Genomic DNA, 16,971 nt, shown 5'->3' on the forward strand with positions numbered 1-16,971 from the left:
TACCCCTAAACGCGTACAGCATAATTTTGAAAAAGTAACCTTTTTTAATGGACGTTTTGTAACCCCTTAACGCTCGGACCGCGTCCAATTTATAAAAAATATACCCTTTTTAATGCGTTTTCTTGGTCATGCATGCTTACAGTATTTATATTTAAATGAGACCCCTGGGTCTGTTGGCCGCTTTGTCGTTATTGTTTTTTTAAAGATATTTTAGCGTTTCTCAGTTAATGCATGCTTTTGAGGTGAGCTCAGCTCCATTTAAATAAAATATATAACAACTTCTTTGCATTGTAATTATTCTACTTTTCTCCTTTAAAAGTTTACATTTTTGTAATGACTGGCCTTTATTTCAAATGTTATTATGTTTTGCATAAGTTTGCGTAGTATTTATTTTCATGATATTTGAACTGTGCTGGAAATGAAAATAAATAAACTTAGTGAAATTAAATTAAATTGTACATTGAGCAGTATTCGGTGAAATTCTATTTTCTGTCATTATTTTAAATACCAGCAATCAATATTCCCTTGAAAAATACAATGATGTCAACCTCTAAATGGACGAATGAATGCAATCACAAAAAAGGAGACTTATAATCTCTTTAAACTCCTCAATTATTATCTAGAGCTTTGTGCGATATTTAAAAAAAAAAAAAGCAGTTTAAGAAGTGACTGTAAAAGTTGACTATTTTAAAGTGATTTATTACCTTTGATATTTCGAGCACTTACTTTGGGACATTAATCCCCTCTGAAACTTGTGCTTTTAGCATTTTTAAGAGTTTATCCCACTTCTTCCTGACTGTCCTAGTCTACCCCTAGCACTGCCCCAGTTCACCTCCACGGTAGCCCAATCCCCTTCGGCCCTTCCCCGTTCAAATATTCTCTTTTTTTTAATGATTAACTGCATATAAAAACCCGCACAATATATTATTGTAAACAAATGGAGGGACCACCATAAATCTTTGCAAAGTTACAACGATAAAAAGTCCTGCCTCATGATTCGTGTCCCATTTTTTGCTGTTTTTTGTAATGGTTTAGACTTTAACGGCGGGGCAAAGCTGTACAACAAACTCGAATCTTATCTTTTATTTCGAGAACGTTCATAATTACGTAACTGGAAAACACAAAGTCATGAATGCAAATAACGCTTCACCGTAAGGTGGACGCGTTTGCTTTAAAACGCTGATCGTACACGGACGGTTTTGATTTACAGTCCATTCTTGAAGCTGACCGTCGACGCAACAGCATTCTGTAAGTATCCGTATCTTCTTGTATATTTTGTTGTCTTCAAAATATGTTTCTTATTATTAGCAGGCTTTAGTATAATTTAGATCTAGTATGTTCTATAGTTCAGCTAAATGCAATCGTGCTATGTGTCATGTAATTCTCTGAAAGACACAAGATTTGGTTACAACACTTTTAAATTTGTGAGAATTTTAGTTTATACAAAATGGAGTCTTAAGCTAATGACACTTTGTACGCAGACGGTTACAAAAAACTATCATTCAGATATTTAAGAAAAATGTTGCATTGGATCAAAATCGATCGCAATTTTTTCCAATTAATCGGCGCAAAGTAACCATCTCCCATCTCTCCTCTAAATCATTGCGATTGTTATCTAACTCACTGTACTGTTATTAGCGTTTTTATTGCGATACAATTTTGACTGTTCAACTCCGTCGCAAGTCGTCCGTGATTTTAACTCCTCTGACAAAATTGCACCGGGCTCGAAGGTTTCGCTTTGTTATAGGCCTTACGGTTAAGGGTAGGGTTGGGATTGGGCTTTATTTAGGTTAGGATAAGGGTAGATGAATGGTACAAAAATTTTGATATTTCATATTCAAATTTCAGTAATGTAAATGGCACCAGTCATCTACTAATAGTGATTATGCAAATGAGCGTCCACAATGTTTTTAATAGGTTGAATGGTATTTCATTGGTAAATGCATGGTACCCAATGGTACGTTGCGAGCGTTATCTCAATGGTATCAGAATGGTATTTAAGTGGTGCCCAATATTATGGTAGGCCTACGTCGCCAGTGTTATCTCAATGATATCGGAATGGTATTAAAATGGTGTTTGTGAATGGTATCCGTATGGTATTTTCAATGGTACTTCCGAATGGTATACCATTGGTATACTATTCAAGATTATTTTTGTGAGGGTATGCTGACCGTTTATTCGGGTGTGGGAAATTTTGAAAATTGGATGGATAGTAATTTTTTAAAGTTTTGATATATTTGGATGCCCCTGTGGATTTATTATAAGCACCAGAAAATTTAGCCTCTAAAACACTTCCGCTTTCGAGAAAAAGAATAATCAAAAATTTATCGGTGCTCCCGGTAAATTTGAAATATTTCAAATAGCTATAAGGCCATTCAATGGTAACTGCGACCATGGAATTCTCAGAATATGCAGTTTTAATATTAGTCGGGGCTGTTAGGGATATTTTGGTGCAGATTCTTCTAAATTCTAAAAGCACCAAATTTGGCCCAAAGGTACTGTAGCTTATATTATACTATTACGATTTCTGCCGGGCGCCAAGAAGGGCGCCCTCCGGGACGTGTCTTTTTTAAACCTAACCTTGCCCTCCTATCGCTGCATGTTATTGCCTCAATAGGAACCATACGTCATGCACTAGTCATAAATATCAATGATACGCACGCACACATAATTTATCAAATAATAAGATTTCATACAAAATTTACAAGTGCAAAGCCACTTTTACTTAAAAAGAATGACATGGCGAGAAAATCGGTCGGATTACCGATAATGAATGACTACCCAGGTCATAAATTTTCTATAATCATTGCGACATACTGGTTAAGTCAATTTTGATCTCAACCACACCTTACCAACGCAAATATTCATATATTCAAATATTCATATGCAGCGCAGGTTTGGCTAGGTGTCACGTGAGAGACTTTTTTTTTTTTATTATTGCTACGGACACACAGAATAAAGGGAAATAAAGCTTGTTAATTAAAGTTAAATTGTAACGTTTAATTTCCAATCATTTCTCCTGTTTCACACACTTTGTTTTGGCTTCAGTAATAATACAGTATGTAATTAAACTTATAAAATTATTCTGGATGGGTAGTTTCCCGTCTGACATCGACGCCGGTCACAGCTCGTGTCGTCCACTTGGCCCTGGCCTCCGCAGACGGCGTCTTTGCTCCACTAGGCCCCGGTAGTCGCTCCGGATTCTTGACCTCCGCAGACAGAGATACGATGGTGTGCGTCCCGATCCCAGACAAGAGCTAGCCCCCGACGAAAGCTATGGAGAACCGGGTGGCAGTTGAGCTAGCCTCTCGTCCCGACGTGGAATTACCCTCAGATATTGACTTTAATTGCCGACTAACATGACGTCCCGGCCCCCCCCCCACTCAGTGTTATTTAGGGTACGCATATGCTCGTTCCCTATTTTTTAAAGCACCCCCTATCTGAGGACTGCCAACATTTTCGAACCCCCCTTTCGCGGGCTTTTCGCGGCCTTTTCCTGCTTTGGAGACCCCCCTAAATCAGGAAAAATGCTCAATGTACCCCCCTAAATTCGGAATAATTTCTCAGGAGTCCAAAGAGATGAGAAAAAAGAAGAAAAAACACCCCTTTTTTGAAGAAATCTCCGGGTGAAAGTCAAATACACCCCTTTTTTTACAATTCTCGGGCCGGACTTTGTCGCACGAAAATTACCCCTTTACCGGACATTTTGGCAACACGCATGCGGTCATTCCGACCCCTGAGTGGGGGGGGGGGGGCGGGCATGACGTTCAGTCTATTATAGCCCCGGCCCCCCACTCAGGTTTAGAAATGACCGCATGCGTGTTGCCAAAATGTCCTTTTCGTAACAAAAGAAAAGGTCGACCCGTATTGACTTTACACACTGGACTTTTGCTGAAAAAGGGGGGGGGGGTGCTGAAAAAGGCTCGTATACAAAAGAAAAAGGTCGAGCCGTATTGACTTTACACACCGGACTTTTGCTGAAAAGGGGGGGGGGGTCGGTTGGAACACGCATATGCGTACCCTAAATAACACTGAGTGGGGGGGGGGGGGCCGGGGGCCGGGATTATAGCTTAGGTGGTTCTCCTCGATTGCAGAAAATCCACCTCTTAATATACCCTACGGTTACTAAGTAAATTCTAAAAACATGGCTACAAATATTTGGAGAGGAAATGATCTTACAAAGGAAAATACTTGTATTGAAAAGAGGCTTCCTAAATGTGTGCTAAACAACAGATAAAACATGTACACTGAATTAATGACTTCCCCAGGCCTATTCATAGGGAACAATACATCTTGGCCTGAAAAGAAAACATCTAACCTTAACATCTTCACCTGACCTTAACAAAGAACACTCCAGACCAGAGAGCGAAACAAATAAATTTCTTTCCTGACACTAGGTTAGGTTTAAAAATGTCGCCTCCGGGACACGTATTTTTTTATTTACACGCTAGCGAGGGGAATTTCTCGATTAATTCCAATGAACCCGCTAGCGAAGAGTCTAGACTGGATCGGAGAGCTCGAACTAATACGTTAATACATACAAATATATATATATTCCTTTTTTTTACCAAGAAAAGGTGCACCATGGTAATTTATTTTAACAAACACATCAACTTAAAGTATTACCTAGACATCTCATCACCATAGCCATTGTAAACCCATATATTAATTGAAGCAGTTATCGTCAGTTGGCTGTATCCTGCGTGTTGTAATTTATATAATGGATTTTGAGTAATATTTGCATCTACCTGTAGTTGAAGAATAGATACAGTGCATAAACTGGAATATATGGAGATGTGGAGAAATCAAATTTGAGCTTAATTGGAAGGAAGTAACGCGGATTATTAATTCAAGAGAGACTGGGAGATAAGGAAAGCAAGACATTGTTGAAATCGAGAGATGAATCGCGAGATAGCCTTGCTTTAGTTATAAAGGAATGTTTCTGTGATATAATATTGTCTTGTCATGAGAGGAGGTAGACGATATTTATATTTAATTGGCGATTAGTGTAATTATTAGAAAAATAGGACATAGAATTAATGATTAATGAGATGTCAGTCAGTCACTCAATAGTGTCTTACAGTAAAATCTAGAAGGTAAACGGGTTTCCTTGCATAATTTGAATACTAGGACCCTGCTAATGTTTAAATTTCACAGACAGGTCATATATGACATATTCATAATTTCTGCAAAGTTCAACAGAATTTGAGGTTGGCTGCAAAAGGGACATAGTATGAAAAGAGAGGTTATTTCTGAAATGAAAGGGGCTATGTGACTTTCAAGGAGGAAATTACCATTTCTATAGCTCGTGACGACTATTTTGAATTTCCTTTTAAAAAGAATCAAGAACTTCCTGGGGCTCCGTCCGCCTCATTAAGATACCCGGCAAAGGCTCCCCCTGCATCCCGTCCGTAAAGATAGAAGTGGTTCCCAATCCCAAGACAACCTTTTGTTGTATAAGTTTGGAGAGAATGTGATTTGTATGTAGTTAAAGCTTATAATAACCACTCCCGTGGACCTTTTCTTATTTACACAATTCCTTGCTGTCTGCTTCCTCGAGATCACTGAAGCGAAGAAAGGTAATAATGTATTGCAAGAAAGCCAAGAATCCCTATTTAGTGGGGGATTTATCCTTTTTAAGACTCCCGACAAAGGCTCCCCCTGCACCCGATCCGTAAAGATAAAAGTGGTTACCAAGACAACCTTTTGTTGTATAACATCGGAGAGAATGGAGTTTTATGTAGTTAAAGCTTCTAATAATAGGGTGATCACACTGCCTGTGCAAACAGTCTGCCCCGCGAACACACACACAACAGCAGTCAGTTGGTAGAAATAGCAATTTTTGAAAATGTATCTAAAAAAACAAAAACAATATTTTTAAATCTTTATTTCACATATATTTCAAGCATACCTTTAAATACAATTCTGTGTAGTTTCATTGTTATAGGCATATGGGAAATATGTTAATTATTTAATTAGAATATTGTCTTTTCAGCCACGTGTGACATTGCCCGCTGATCGCCCATTGACTCGCGCTGCTATTCTGCGTGGTGAAAATGCACCTCAATGTATAAAACTCCCCTACAAAAATGCAATATCCTCATGTGTTTTACTCTTTAAATCAATTTGTTGTTTACACTCAAGGTAGCCACAACTGTACTGGGGTCACCAAAGTTTGTGTTACTCTGAAATTCAGTCCCTGTGGAATGGTTTCTTGGAAAATCGTCATAAATCCTCAAATCTGACATCTTTTAAGTAGGCAAATATACTGTGATGTAGCTGAAAGTCTACACATTCTTATCATATGATCGGTTTTTCTGAATAACTTTTGAAACACATGAGGAAATAGCTGTGACGGTGATCCAAGTAATTTCCATCGCCATATTTCATTGGCATTGCAAAAATATTTGGAATTTAAGGTTAATATTTGGTGTAAATATGATCTATGAATATATGATTAAAAAAACGCCCCAATGAACAGTTTGACTTTCCTAATCTGCATAATGAGTGCGCGAATATATAATTAGCTGAAATGACCTAATTTGCATATTTGATGAATATTCATGATTTTTTTTTTCTTTTTCAAATGAAATATATTTCCATACCTGTCTGATATACCAGGTACATAGGTTTCACTGATGTATCATGTTCGGTTTTGATTTGATTACATATGCGCATATTAATTAGGTGGACTTAGTTATTTTCACAACTTTTTTATATCTGCAGATTCGCAAAAATGGCAAAAATTACTTATTTTGTTGGCTTCTGTTTTCAAAACGGTAATAGATATATGAATTTTCTTTTTTGTATTTTTTACCACAAAGATGATATTTTAGTGTCTGATAATTTAATTTATTATTTGTGTCCAAGAAAGTGATGAATGAATTAAGTTGTCAACTTTGTCGAATTATGCCAATTTTGCCAATTTGACCATTTCTGGCAGGTTTTTCGGTAATTTTGCGATATAAAAAAAATGGTATAAAATCACAACGCATTGAACGATTTCGATTCTGTTTTTTGTTTTTTTAAGCTTTCATAAAGCTTGATCATTTGCAACCATCAAATAACATGTATTTGTTGTTATTATTTTTGGTGTGCTATACCTACTAATAACCACTCCCGTGGACCTTTTATCATATTTCTCGCTGTCTGCTTTTTTCCTAATAAGTGTACTTTTCTATCTGAAAAGTACCACATTTCTTTTCTCCATAACATACGCCCCTATAGAGCGTCTCAACTCTTTTTCATTTATTTTCCACCAGAGCTCGCTCGTTTTTATAATTGGTTTAACTGTGTTATTTATGAAATGTATTTTCAGTCTGTCATGATTTAATTGTGTTTAAAACCCATCAGGATTTGGTGTTGTTTTTCTCATGATAAGACTTTACGCGCTGCGACGTCACAATTCTTTAAATTTTCTCAATATTCAGACCATCACACCCAACTGTAAAGTATGTTTCTTAAAAAGTATATTGGACCATGTCAAGAGAGAAACGAATATTGGAATCATCCCTGATAATGTATTCACAATCATAAAAATGTAGGGGTATATACCAATGTCTAAATATGGTAGATTTACATGTTGATGATTCCCTTTGAAGTTGGAAATTATATTCCAGAAAGTGCCCTACTTTGCTTGTGCCCCCACCTCCAAGCCAACTTTGGAAAGTGCTCAACCGCGCCTGTTTGTGATTAACCTTTTAAACATTTTAGCTTTGATTCGACTCATACTCCCGATCATCTATCGTCGAGTCAGAAGACTGAAAGGTCCTTTATATTTAACGCTATTTAACGATTTTTGGTATACAGTTTATTTAAATACTGATCCTGGCAGTCCGTAGGCTGAATCACATTCAGTTTACATGATAAAATCAACTGAAATTGCTCATCAATGTTATAACAATTATCATACAATGTGAGAACATTAAAACATAAAAACAATACGGCAATCAAAATAAAAAAGACAGTATTCTGAAAACAGGGTCAAACTATGTTCACAAATTGCACTGAGATATATAGCAAAAAAGGAGAGTAGATGGAAAGTAGGAGAAAAGAAGAGTTAGAGAAGAGGGATTCGAGAGGAGGATAGTGGAAAACGAAGTAAAAGGTAAGAAACAGTGACCTTGGTTACTGAAAGGGGGGGGGGGATAGAAAGAGGCCAGCCAAATTTTTATTCCCAAACAGGTTTGCAATTTCTTATATTTCCGTTCTTCTCAATGGCTGATATGTTCTACGTCATTGGCAGCTTGGAAAGAGGTCACAAACAATTAGACTTTGATTTTGTATTGCTTTGCCTCACTATTTATAAAGGCAAAATAACTGAATAAACTGAGACTTGAACCCACAACTCTAAGATTGCATTACGCTGACCGTACCGATTGAGCCAACGATGGGTTAATGAAAAGCGATTCTGCATGATTTCAATAACCCTATCACTCACCCTAACGATTACGTCATTGTTAATGACGTAACATATCAGCCAATCAGATGACCGGAAATATTAGCATTGGCAAACCTGTTTGGGGGAGTGAGAGAGAATTAGGGGAAGTATAATAACTGTGTATGCAAAATTACATTTCATAGTGCCACATTCAATGTCATTCATACAGATTAAAAAAGTTAAAATACAATAAATGAAGTTATACTTTTTAGGAAATGGGAATGCACATAATTATACTGAATATGTGAGTAATGCTTTAACCACGGGTGGCCAACCCGCGGCCTGCGAGCTCTTCTGGTGCGGCCCGTGGAGCTTTGAAAAATTAATTATAAAAAAAAGTTCATGAAAGAAATGCGGGCCGCATAGCAGCTATGAAATAGGGTAAAACATTTACACACAGCTTTCTCTATTTCCTTAATTTGTTTTCATCATTCACAACATATTGACTCGTTACGTGGTTGATACAAAACTCCTCAAATTCCCTCTCATTACATTACATTAACGACATTAACTTTTCTTGCCGTGTTTATATCAGTTTGTAATTTCTGCATGCAGTAACGTTTGTAAATATACAAATGTTGTGAATCGAGAAATATGTTTGAAATGACATACTTGTATTAAAACTTACAACCCTTTTCTCCCGCCTTTTAATTTTCTCATGAATCTTAATCGTCAACTAGATAGTCCCCTCCCCTATACACCGCGTACAATGAGATGTACAGTTAGGATATTCTTTACGATGTGTCCTTGATTATGTTTGAAATAACAACCAAAAATGGCATCGACTTCGAGACCTGCGAAGAAAAGGAAAGTTTTTGATGAAGGCAGAAACTTTAAATCATTAAAATTTTAAATATTGGTCTCTGAATTATTTCTTCATAAAAGAGAAAGGTAAGCTACTTTGGCTCATTTGTCACCACGAAATCACACTAAAAAAGTAAGCCTGATTTTTTACCCACTGATTTTGTTGTTTGCTTGTTTGTTTTTTCAAAATTGCAGGTGTGTAGGCCTACACATATTGCCTGCGTGTGTGTGTGTGGGGGGGGGGGGTACTCACATATGAGGACGTAAGGAATGTGCCGCTCTAATGGGTCACTTTTCATACAAAAATCCCTAAACATGAGTCCCACGTTTAACAAAAATACCATTAACAATTTATCAACTTTTATCATACAAGCCCTTTTCCTTTTGGAACTACGCTTGACCTTTATCCCGGATGGCGGCCATTTTTTATTTGGCCAATATGACCAGCATGACAGCCCCAAGGAGACCTGTGATTGATACAAGCACATCATAATCAGATTATCTGACCCCGAAAACCCCCTTAATGTATAAACATTTAAAACATACTAGCCCTTTTCCTTTTTGGAACTACACTTAACCTTTTTCTCAGAGGTGGCAGTCATTTTGGATTTGACCAATATGACCACCATGACAGCCCCAAGGAGACCTAAAATTGGTAAAAGAACATAATAATCAGATTCTCTGACCTCGAAAACCACATAAATATATAAACTGTTATCATACTAGCCCATTTCCTTTCGTAGCCACACTTGACCTGTAACTCAGATGGTGGCTATTTTGGATTTGACCAATATGACCAGTATGACAGCCCCAAGGAGATCTCAAATCGATGAAAGAACATTATAATCAGATTCTCTGACCCCCTAAACCCCACAAATATATAAACTATTATCATACAAGCCCTTTTCCTTTTGGAACTACGCTTGACCTGTAACTCAGATGGCGGCCATTTTGGATTTGCCCAATATGGCGACCCCAGAGGGCGCCCTTCTAGGCGACTGGCAGAAATCGTTAAAATATAGTATAAACTACCTCTGGGCCGATTTCGGTACTTTTAGAAGAATATGCACCAAACAACCCCTATCTAGCCCTAACAGCCCCGACTATATATAGTTCCAAACGGGAGTAGCAAATCGGTCGATTGTAGTCAAGAAACATTGTTTTAAGCTAAAGTAATATCAGTCTTGAGAGGGAGCTATACAACATAAAGAGTTCATTATTTTATTTTTACAATTTCATCACTTTAGTCTCGACTTCAACCGCTACAGCGATCATTGAATATTGTACAATCGCATATGCTTCCAATATGTTCATTTGAACTAAATTAATGACCCCATACCAAAACTTTGTATTACCTTTAATAGGGCATTTTCCGCCGAGAATTATAACCTTTCAATTTTCCTGACATTTCTCCACCCTCTCAGAAACATCATGGCCCCTCTTGTCGTACTCATCTCCGGCTGTTCGACCGGTATCGGTCTGGCCCTAGCGGTCAGGCTGGCCCAGGACCCAGACAAGAAGTACCTAGTCTATGCCACCATGAGGAACTTGGCTAAGAAGGAAGCCATCGAGAAGGCGGCGGGCGATGCCCTCGACAAGACGCTCTTCGTTCGGCAGCTCGACGTCACCGTCGATGATCAGGTCAAGACCATCTTCGAGTTCATTATGGGGAAACACGGGCGTGTCGACGTCCTGGGTGAGTGTAGCCTAGTCTGCAGGGACAGACTCTAATTTGAATGTTACCACTGTTCATAAAGCCTTGAGTAGAGCCTAGGTCTGTGAGTCTCTAGCCCATGCAGTATGCCGTCTTATATAGTCTCACATTGCAGTTACAGTGACTGGCAAGGTTACGTGCATGCAAACTAAGTGTATTATATTGTATTGTCAGTGTAAGCAGTTCAACAAACTTGTATGCATCGTGTAACTTTCGGCTTACTTTCTCTTTAGGCTCCAGATATGGCGGGGAACCGCCTAAAAAAAATACTTCAGACATTTTGTTTAGCAAATCCAGACTATTATCTTACTGGTGTTATGACCATATTGGATCGTTATCATTATACGTGGGCTCACAACGCATTGAAACAAAACATTTGAAAACCGTTTGAAAACCTTATTTCTTTCTTTCATTCGTTATTTCTCTTTTTCTTCCATTCTGATTTTGTTTCACTATTTATTTTCATCAATTTTCTTTCATTCTTTCTTATTATTATGATTATTATTAGGCATTTAGCTACGCTAATTCATTGTACACTATATCACAACGCTTACAATAATATCCAATATAAATATAAAACCACAAATCTTAACATCACATTGAATAAACAAAAATAATAGCGAATCAAGTAGGCAATAAGTAGGTTTTAAGGAGTTTCTTAAAAACATCCTCTGATGGAGCAGCTTTTATAATGGAGGGAAGTTTATTCCACTCCTTAGCTGCTGCAACAGTGAATGTGCGATCTCCTGCCTTACTACGAGCCACATGAAAAGTCAATCGAAATGGGTCTGCATTGGAGCGAAGGTTTGTACGCACAGGTCGATTACTTATTCTTTTATTTATTTCTCCCTTCTTCCTCCTTTCTTATTTCTTTTCACAGTAAATAACGCTGGTTTTGGTTTCTTCGGGGCGCTGGAGGCGATGAGTATGGAGAAAGCTAAGAATATGTTTGACACCAACTATTTTGGCACGGTACGGTTGATACGAGCAGCGCTGCCCATCATGAAGAAACAGAAATCTGGACGCATCGTGAATATCAGTAGCGTTGTTGGACATCTTGGTGAGTACGAGTAGTTTTTTAATTTTTGCTCCATTTCATCCTCTTAAGATTTATATTTCTGCTAGCCCATGAGAACGCCACTGAGGCCAGGAGACCGATAATGTCGTTCGCGTGGGGTTTATATGGGTTTCATCAATTAAGATCGATATCGATTTCTAATGTGTATTTATACTATGGAATAATTATAATCATATTACATCATATTTTGTATTATATTATAATTTGATTTCTTTAACAAGTGTTGTACTTCTCTCTTTTTGTACCTATAGAAGAAAAAACACAGCCATTATGTTAAATGGTTCTGAATATAATTGTTTGTTCGTTTTGATATGTATGTATATCTTTTTTATGCGGAAAACCAAACTGAACCAGACCAATCCTAAAAATTGACTTTGAGATCGCTTTTTGGAGGGCTTACTAGAAACTGATAGCTATGCCACACGGTGTATTAGTTTTGTGATTGCATAACTCGTAAAATCAACAAACGGTTTAACGAATAAAGCAAAGGTCGATTTGGTTTGCAAACATGAGAAGAGCCTAATACGTAGGCTAATCCGAACATGATTTGTATCAGTGATACAAAAGGGTATCGAAAATTGAAATCGACCTTGAGTTGATTTCTCGAAAGTTTGTGCGATCGTGTTCAATTTAATTTCTTTTTCTCTTTCTCCCTCTCTCTTTCTCTGAAGCTTTGCCTTACATGGATATGTACAATGCGTCCAAGTTTGCGATGGAGGGTCTTAGTGAGTCGTTACTGCCACAGCTTAAGAACTTTGGAATAAGGTACGTGATATCACATTGAACATATTTAAAATGAAGCCTAGTTCAGACATGATCAGTAAACCGTTACTATATATAATTATATATATATATATTTATATATATATATATACATGTACTTGTTTTTTTTTTTTTTATAAATGACAGGGGGCGTTTCACAAATCTTGTCATCAGTGACAAATGACACTTTTTTTGTTATAGGCTACTGAAATTCTTGATTCTGATTGGTTATCAACAGTTTTGTCACTGATTTTTGTAATTTGTCATTGAAAAAAAGGCTTTGTGAAACACCGTATTCGAATAAATAAATTAATAAATAAACAAAGCTGAGTGAATACATGCAAAGAAGGACATTTTTCGCTCACTGAGTTGCATGTCATTCGTTTACTCTTTTAAAAAAGATATATGTTTACAAAACCGCGGCGGGTTTATTTTGGCGGTGATTTATCGCGTCATATCTGAATAAGCCTTTACACGATCAAATTTTAAAATAAGTCGAATGAATAATATCCACTGCTGGCATTTTCTTATTAAATTGGATATGCTAGAAATTCGTCAACTGAACACCTTGATATGTTTTGTTAAAGAAACACTACGAATACCCCTAAAACAGATAACAATAAAAATGAACACACACAAACTAAACTGTAATAGAAGCACTGTGATATATATAGTGCACGTTCTTGACACGAGGTTCTAGGCAATCCTCGATGCTTGGTGCTTACATCCTTGGGTAAGATGTGTCCTTCTCTGCACAGGTGTAGATAGTATACAAACTATAAACAGCAGAGAGGGCATCAGTATAATAATTACCCACACAAGGTATTATATCATTTTTTTCATTTAAATACTTCTGATTTTATAGCATCAGTACAGTCCAGCCGGGACCAGTGGCTACCAACTTTGGTGAAGCTTTGGCCGCGAACGCCAGCACAGAAGAAGACAACAAAGACGTTTCTGAAGAAACGGTGAAGGTGAGAAATCTCGTCATATCCAAAATAATCATATTTCATTTCTCAAAGGGAATTTGGTAACTTTGTCTCAGATTCTGAATCAATGTCCTGGATTTTGCTCATGCTGCAATGATATTTATAAACATTTATGTCAGTCAGGAACCCCGTGCACTATTAGAGGCCGATCGCATGTCTGATTATCAAGATATTTATGATTGGAAATAGAAATTTAAAAAGTCGTTTTCCTAACGGTTTTGCATAACACTACAGTCTATTGGGGAAATGAGTATGGTAAAACCGGTCACTAATTTTTTTTTTACTTTTTGAGGCACTTCATGATCATTTTGAAGCGCAATTATTTTAGGGCTTCAATATTACACCATATCACAGACACTGAAAACACATATATATACCATGCATCTCAGATTTTACATCGTTAAACGATGCCTTTGAACAAAAAGTAGTATTGCCTTTTTATTTTGTTTTTCAACTTTAATTCATTTGTTATAATCTGAAGTAGCTCAAAATGTTCTTTGTACTTCCATGCGCATGCCTGTCATTTATGGTCAAGAAATGTCGCGGTCTAGTGGATACGTCACTAGAGACCGTCGAACACATGGTTTTCGGTTCGGGTCCCGCTGTGGCACTAATAGGGATTAATTATGCACGACGAGAACGTGGACTGCCCATTTAAGGCAATGCGACGTCACTGCCAGTGCCTTAAAAGGACGTCACATTGCCTTAAAAGGGCAGTCCACGCGTTCTCGTCGTGCAGAATCTAAAAGTCCCTAATGTCCTTTGACAAGATACTAATATATAAAATATTTGCCACAATTGAATAGGGTGTAGTTAGTGCATGGGTACCTGAGAAGATTTGTTTTCGTTGAATGGTTTCAGCGCCCTAGAGCAGCTGTGCTAAGCCTATGGTATTGCTAGGCGCCTAAAGCATCCTCTACTAGTATGGATGGATGTACGCAATAAATGTAGTTATTATTTTTTTCTTCTTCTTCTTCTTCTTCTTCTTCTTCTTCTTCTTCTTCTTCTTCCTGTTCCTGTTCCTCTTCTTCTACTTTATATCTTTATTATAACTATTGTTATTACTAATTTTATAAATATCATTATCCTATGCAGCAAATGACGGCATTCCGACTCCTACTTCACAAGCCTGACCTGTTCGCCGCCCAGCAGACCGAACCGGTCATCGACGTCATTGTGGAGTGCGTCGAAGCGGACAAACCGAAACTGCGGTACCCGACAAGCGATAGTGTGCGGAGCTGGGTCGCCAAGAGATACCGCAAAGAAGGGGTGACTGGCTTAGAAAGTTTGTTTGAATGAGTTAGCGTGAAAGAATGGAAGTGAATGTGAGAGACATTGTGGCAGCTCTAGGAACGACGGGTTGGGGTGGAGGGGGTGGGGGATTAAAACTCGGTCAAACTCGGTCAAACCCGATAAAAACTCGGTAAAACCCGGTAAAACTTGGCGAAGCATATCTTACTTGATGATCAGCTCCGAGATGATGATAATGAATGTTCAAGATGTATATATTGGCAGATACATGGACGAGGGGATGGGGTATCTCAAAAAAATAAAACCCATTTTGATATACTTTATACCATACAATACGCACAAATAGAAAATGACATGCACTTACCCAAAACGCCTATGAGCAAAAGGTCGAACAAAAATCGAAAGGGGGTTGAAATAGAGACATTGACATTTAGCGGGTTATTATGCTTATTTTTAATTTGTTGTTCTTTCTTGATTGATCTAGAAAAAGGAAATGTGAAAAAGAAATTGAAACACGTCTACCGAAATCGATGGCGTAGAATTGTCACTTATATCACTTTTTCTACCTCTGACATTTTTATACTGAACCTAAGACTCAAGTTGGAGTTTAAATCGAGAATATTATTTTTAAGCTTCTTGAGGGTGTTTTATCATTTAAAATCTTCTTTAGATCAACCACTAATAAAATGATCGGCTTTATTTTAAGATCGACTTAAAGCTTGTTGAAACACTCTTAAACCCTAGCCTAGTTGGAGTTTGAATTTGGCGTCACAAATGTAATTATCTAATTATATTGATGATTATAGACACTTCTTTATATGTTGTTAAAGTATGAATAAATATTCCTGTAATATTTGATGTGATTTGTGTGTGTGTTTGTTTGTCGTTTTCTATAATATAGGATTTCCCGGCCAAATTCGCGTGTTTGTCATTCGAATTCATTTACTTTGCATTTAAGTTAGCGCAGATCGGCTTTGCCATACCAATTATCATTCAATTTTCCAGTTTTTGTATTTAATTTAGGATTTTGGTCGAAGGGTTTCATAGATCTGTCATTCAATTTAGAAACTGCTCAACTAGCATTCAAATTAATATTTACTTGTCGAAGCGTAATTTTTATCATTCAAATTAACACCTGTCATTCGTATTCGTAACATTTTTATTCAAGTTAGGAATGTTAGGGGGAAGAATTGCAACAAACTTTTACAGTTTTTAAATAATGCAGTTAAAATGCATGATTTGCCATTGGGGTCTAAGCTGTTATTCCATTTATTTATTTTCAGGACAATGCAGATGGGTGTAGTCAGACATAAAGTAAAGAAGGGGCGAAATCAAGGGATATGGCATTTCGGCACGGACATGTTCATATACCCGGGAAAGGTGGGGGTACCCTCAATCGCCCCTTTTTACTACAGACTCGGAATTTTACAAAAGTAATTCACATCGTCTCTTATACCCAGCACACCCCTCTGTTTTTCTTAAAGAGTTTCATAGTTAACTTGCCCGCCAGCAGATCGATGGCTAAAGACATGGCTAAATAATGAATCATGTTCAAATTGTTGACTCTAGTCCCTACCCCAGTCACAATATTGTACCCTTCTTCCATAATGAAATTATGATGAAATTATGATAAATTTATGATGAAACATAAGACAAACAACTTCCTTAGATGAAAATTTACAAATATACTGAGACCATCAGGTCCGTAGATGCAAGTCGTTTTTTTCTTCTTAACAATCAAACTTAAATGCTGATGAATATCAGATAAATCTAATAAGTATAAGTGTATAAATGCAAGAAAATGAAATATGATGAAATACACATGAAAAAACAATCTTGAAAGAAAAAGAATGAGCTATAAAAGGTGTGTAATAAACGAGAAATGTATATTGACCATCAATTTAAGTGCACAAAGTGCTAATTTGAATGCTCC

The 16,971-nt window shown here is 37.2% G+C and overlaps 1 protein-coding gene across 1 annotated transcript; it reads left to right on the forward strand.

Moving 5' to 3' along the window:
- Positions 1 to 1,119: 1,119 nt before the first annotated feature.
- On the forward strand, positions 1,120 to 15,896 carry LOC592953 (retinol dehydrogenase 8). The gene is made up of 6 exons (XM_030988617.1): positions 1,120 to 1,248; positions 10,669 to 10,940; positions 11,839 to 12,018; positions 12,708 to 12,801; positions 13,664 to 13,772; positions 14,883 to 15,896. The coding sequence occupies exons 2-6, from the start codon at positions 10,676 to 10,678 to the stop codon at positions 15,084 to 15,086; spliced, it is 852 nt and encodes a 283-aa protein (XP_030844477.1). The 5' UTR covers positions 1,120 to 1,248; positions 10,669 to 10,675; the 3' UTR covers positions 15,087 to 15,896.
- The last annotated feature ends 1,075 nt before the right edge of the window (positions 15,897 to 16,971 follow it).

This window comes from Strongylocentrotus purpuratus, unplaced genomic scaffold, assembly GCF_000002235.5.
Source record: "Strongylocentrotus purpuratus isolate Spur 01 unplaced genomic scaffold, Spur_5.0 spur5_scaffold_17, whole genome shotgun sequence".
NCBI classification, from domain to species: Eukaryota; Metazoa; Echinodermata; class Echinoidea; order Camarodonta; family Strongylocentrotidae; genus Strongylocentrotus; species Strongylocentrotus purpuratus.

Excerpts from the sequence above, each read along its gene's own strand:
- LOC592953 (XM_030988617.1), top strand. The coding sequence starts at position 10,676 with ATGGCCCCTCTTGTCGTACTCATCTCCGGCTGTTCGACCGGTATCGGT. Across the intron at positions 10,941-11,838 it reads CGGGCGTGTCGACGTCCTGG|TAAATAACGCTGGTTTTGGT; the intron begins GTGAGTGTAGCC and ends TTCTTTTCACAG. Across the intron at positions 13,773-14,882 it reads TTTCTGAAGAAACGGTGAAG|CAAATGACGGCATTCCGACT; the intron begins GTGAGAAATCTC and ends TATCCTATGCAG.